This window comes from Procambarus clarkii, chromosome 8 (assembly GCF_040958095.1).
Source record: "Procambarus clarkii isolate CNS0578487 chromosome 8, FALCON_Pclarkii_2.0, whole genome shotgun sequence".
Classification (NCBI taxonomy): Eukaryota; Metazoa; Arthropoda; class Malacostraca; order Decapoda; family Cambaridae; genus Procambarus; species Procambarus clarkii.
In genome coordinates this window covers 6379390-6383319 of record NC_091157.1, presented here as the reverse complement: position 1 = coordinate 6383319, position 3930 = coordinate 6379390, and the positions used below count along the sequence as shown (strand labels likewise).

At 40.2% G+C, this 3930-nt stretch overlaps 1 protein-coding gene across 1 annotated transcript; it reads left to right on the top strand.

The window, feature by feature from the left end:
* Window positions 1-658: 658 nt before the first annotated feature.
* Window positions 659-3442, top strand: LOC138359489 (selection and upkeep of intraepithelial T-cells protein 6-like). Its single transcript, XM_069318781.1, has 2 exons — window positions 659-724; window positions 2423-3442. Exons 1-2 carry the CDS (start codon window positions 659-661, stop codon window positions 3440-3442), a joined length of 1086 nt encoding a protein of 361 aa, XP_069174882.1.
* The last annotated feature ends 488 nt before the right edge of the window (window positions 3443-3930 follow it).

The following is a 3930-nucleotide window of genomic DNA, read 5'->3' as shown; positions in this document are numbered from 1 at the left end:
TGTAACACTAGTTACTTAGGCCCAGTTTGTAAGATTAATGTCTCATGCTCAGTTTGCAATTTTAAAGTATCTTATGCATAGTTTGCAACATTAATGGTTTTATGCTCATTTTGCAACATTAATGGTGTTATGCTCAGTTTGCAACATTAATGGTTTTATGCTCACTTTGCAACATTAATGGTTTTTATGCTCAGTTTACAACATTAATGGTTTTTATGCTCAGTTTGCAACATTAATGGTTTTTATGCTCAGTTTGCAACATTAATGGTTTTTATGCTCAGTTTGCAACATTAATGGTTTTTATGCTCAGATTACAACATTAATGGTTTTATGCTCAGTTTGCAACATTGTCTACCATGCTCAGTGTGCAAGAATACTGTACTCACCTAATTGTGCTTGCGGGGGTTGAGCTTTGGCTCTTTGGTCCCGCCTCTCAACTGTCAATCAACTGGTGTACAGATTCCTGAGCCTACTGAGCTCTATCATATCTACATTTGAAACTGTGTATGGAGTCAGCCTCCACCACATCACTTCCTAGTTCATTCCATTTATTAACTACTGTGTGGAGGTGAGTGTAGTGCTGATACTGTGACATTGCACAGGTCATTGGTCTCGGTGTTCGCAAGGTACGTTAGCCTCCGCCATCCTTGAGAACACGATGACAAGTGCTAAAGGAACACAAGACTTCCACTCGGGTTCTCACCTAATTACAGGCAGTTTCCAGGTAGAGGTCACTTCCCTTTAGCCGGGGCAACACGGGTGTCCGCGCACCTGCATTGTTCTCAGCACGATCGAGGTAAATTACAGGTGTCTGGACACCTGTAATTGGCAGGTGTCCACGCATTAAGGCAGTGTGTGGGATGCTCTCGGACGCAGGTTCGAATCCTCGTCACGGCCCTTGTGGATTTGTGATGGCCTGAACACCACCTAGGTCATTACTCCCTGTATCTACACACACTACATAATGTGCTTTATCCTCACGTGGATTATGCTATAATAGTCAAATGAACAAATCCACAAGGGCCGTGATGAGGGTTCGAACCTACGTCCGAGAGGATCCCGGACGCGTCTTAATCGACTATACCACGCCGCAGGCATCACGCTATTGTGATTTCTGTATGGGAGGGGGGGCGGTGTGCAGGACAAACATATCAATTGTGACACTAGCTCTCCACATATGTCAGTTGCTTAATTTAGAAACTGTACTTTGAACTGGCCGACCCCTCACAGTGTTCAAGAGAGAACTGGATAAGCACCTCCAAAGGATACCTGATCAACCAGGCTGTGACTCATACGTCAGGCTGCGAGCAGCCGCGTCCAACAGCTTGGTTGATCAGTCCGGCAACCAGGAGGCCTGGTCGACGACCGGGCCGCGGGGACGCTAAGCCCCGGAAGCACCTCAAGGTAACCTCAAGGTAAGGTGGTCGATCTCGAACCCATTGTTGATGTGACGACTTATACGAAATTTCGTAACTAGCTCATCAAGATTGTAACATGCTTAGCTAAATGAATTGTGGGGTTCAGTCCCTGAGCCCATTATGTGCCTCTGTAACCCTTTCCACTACCACCCACAAGATGGGTATGGGGTGCATAATAAATGAACTAAACTAAAAAAAACTTTGTTCTATAATAGTCAATTCAATTGAACTTGAACACTCCTCGCACAATGTCCTATAACCGTGTGGAACTTGTTCCTGCCTGTCTCCATATATAAATATTGTTCATTCTTATTATTTATTATTATTATTTATGCATGTACAAGAATGTACATTGGGAATGTGAGGATACATAATATGGTAATTACAGTCTTGTAAAGCCACTAGTACGCGCAGCGTTTCGGGCAGGTATTCTGTTCCTGATTGAAGTATATTATCGTTCGTATATATTATCGTATATACCAGCGTTCTCTGTTCCTGATTGAAGTATATTATCGTTCGTATATATTATCGTATATACCAGCGTTCTCTGTTCCTGATTGAAGTAAATTATCTTCTAGAGGGAATAGACTCCTTCCGCTAAATTTTTGCTGATGTTGCAGAAATTATAATGAGGAGTATAGCGAGAAACTCCAAGAAGAAAGTATAGCAAGTATACTTGCTATATACTTGCTATATATGCTAGAAAGTATGTACAAGTATAGCAAGAAACTCCAAACTCTGGACAAACTGGAAGATAGGTCCAGCAAATTGCTACTAGAGTTTACCTTAAGTGCTAAGGAATGAAAGTAGATGTAGGCAACAGGAGGCCGGAGCACAAAATACTAAATGGGAGATAACATCCTCTAAGAATCAGGAAGAGATAAAGACCTAGAAGTTGATATCACACTGAACCCGTTTTCTGAAGCACAAGTCAAACAGATATCATCAGCAGCATATGACAACATTAGAGCTGCATTTTAAAATCCGAATAAGAAATCATTCAGGAACTTGTATATCATGTTAGACCAATCCTGGAACATGTGGCGCCTGAATGGAATCTTTACCTTAAACTAAGCAATCTTCACCTTAAACTAAGCAATCTTTACCTTAAACTAAGCAATCTTCACCTTAAACTAAGCAATCTTTACCTTAAACTAAGCAATCTTCACCTTAAACTAAGCAATCTTTACCTTAAACTAAGCAATCTTCACCTTAAACTAAGCAATCTTCACCTTAAACTAAGCAATCTTCACCTTAAACTAAGCAATCTTCACCTTAAACTAAGCAATCTTCACCTTAAACTAAGCAATCTTCACCTTAAACTAAGCAATCTTCACCTTAAACTAAGCAATCTTTACCTTAAACTAAGCAATCTTCACCTTAAACTAAGCAATCTTTACCTTAAACTAAGCAATCTTTACCTTAAACTAAGCAATCTTCACCTTAAACTAAGCAATCTTCACCTTAAACTAAGCAATCTTCACCTTAAACTAAGCAATCTTTACCTTAAACTAAGCAATCTTCACCTTAAACTAAGCAATCTTTACCTTAAACTAAGCAATCTTCACCTTAAACTAAGCAATCTTTACCTTAAACTAAGCAATCTTTACCTTAAACTAAGCAATCTTCACCTTAAACTAAGCAATCTTCACCTTAAACTAAGCAATCTTCACCTTAAACTAAGCAATCTTCACCTTAAACTAAGCAATCTTCACCTTAAACTAAGCAATCTTCACCTTAAACTAAGCAATCTTTACCTTAAACTAAGCAATCTTTACCTTAAGCTAAGCAATCTTCACCTTAAACTAAGCAATCTTTACCTTAAACTAAGCAATCTTTACCTTAAACTAAGCAATCTTCACCTTAAACTAAGCAATCTTCACCTTAAACTAAGCAATCTTCACCTTAAACTAAGCAATCTTCACCTTAAACTAAGCAATCTTTACCTTAAACTAAGCAATCTTTACCTTAAACTAAGCAATCTTTACCTTAAACTAAGCAATCTTTACCTTAAACTAAGGTGAAGAAAGTACTGATGTATAACACTAGGCTAGTCACAGAACTGAGAGGCCTGTGTTGTTGTTGTTGTTGTTGTGATTCAGCTACTCGGAACAAGAGTTCCAGGTAGCACGGGCTATGGTGACCCCGTAGTGGACGTTGGAGGCCTGTGTTGGAATGAAAGACTAATGAAACTAAACCTCACATGAACTGAAAGACAAAATGATTGCGGGAAACATCACTACATACAAAGTTCTCAGGGGAATGTGTATGGCAGAGGACAGATTATTTAGCATGACAAGACCACACACTAGAAGGTAAAGGGACGACGACGACGTTTCGGTCCGTCCTGGACCATTCTCAAGACAATCGACTTGAGAATGGTCCAGGACGGACCGAAACGTCGTCGTCCCTTCACCTTCTAGTGTGTGGTCTGGTCAAACTACTTCAGCCACGTTATTGTGACTCATCGCCTGCATTATTTAGCATGTGTGTGTGTGTGTGCTCCAACAAG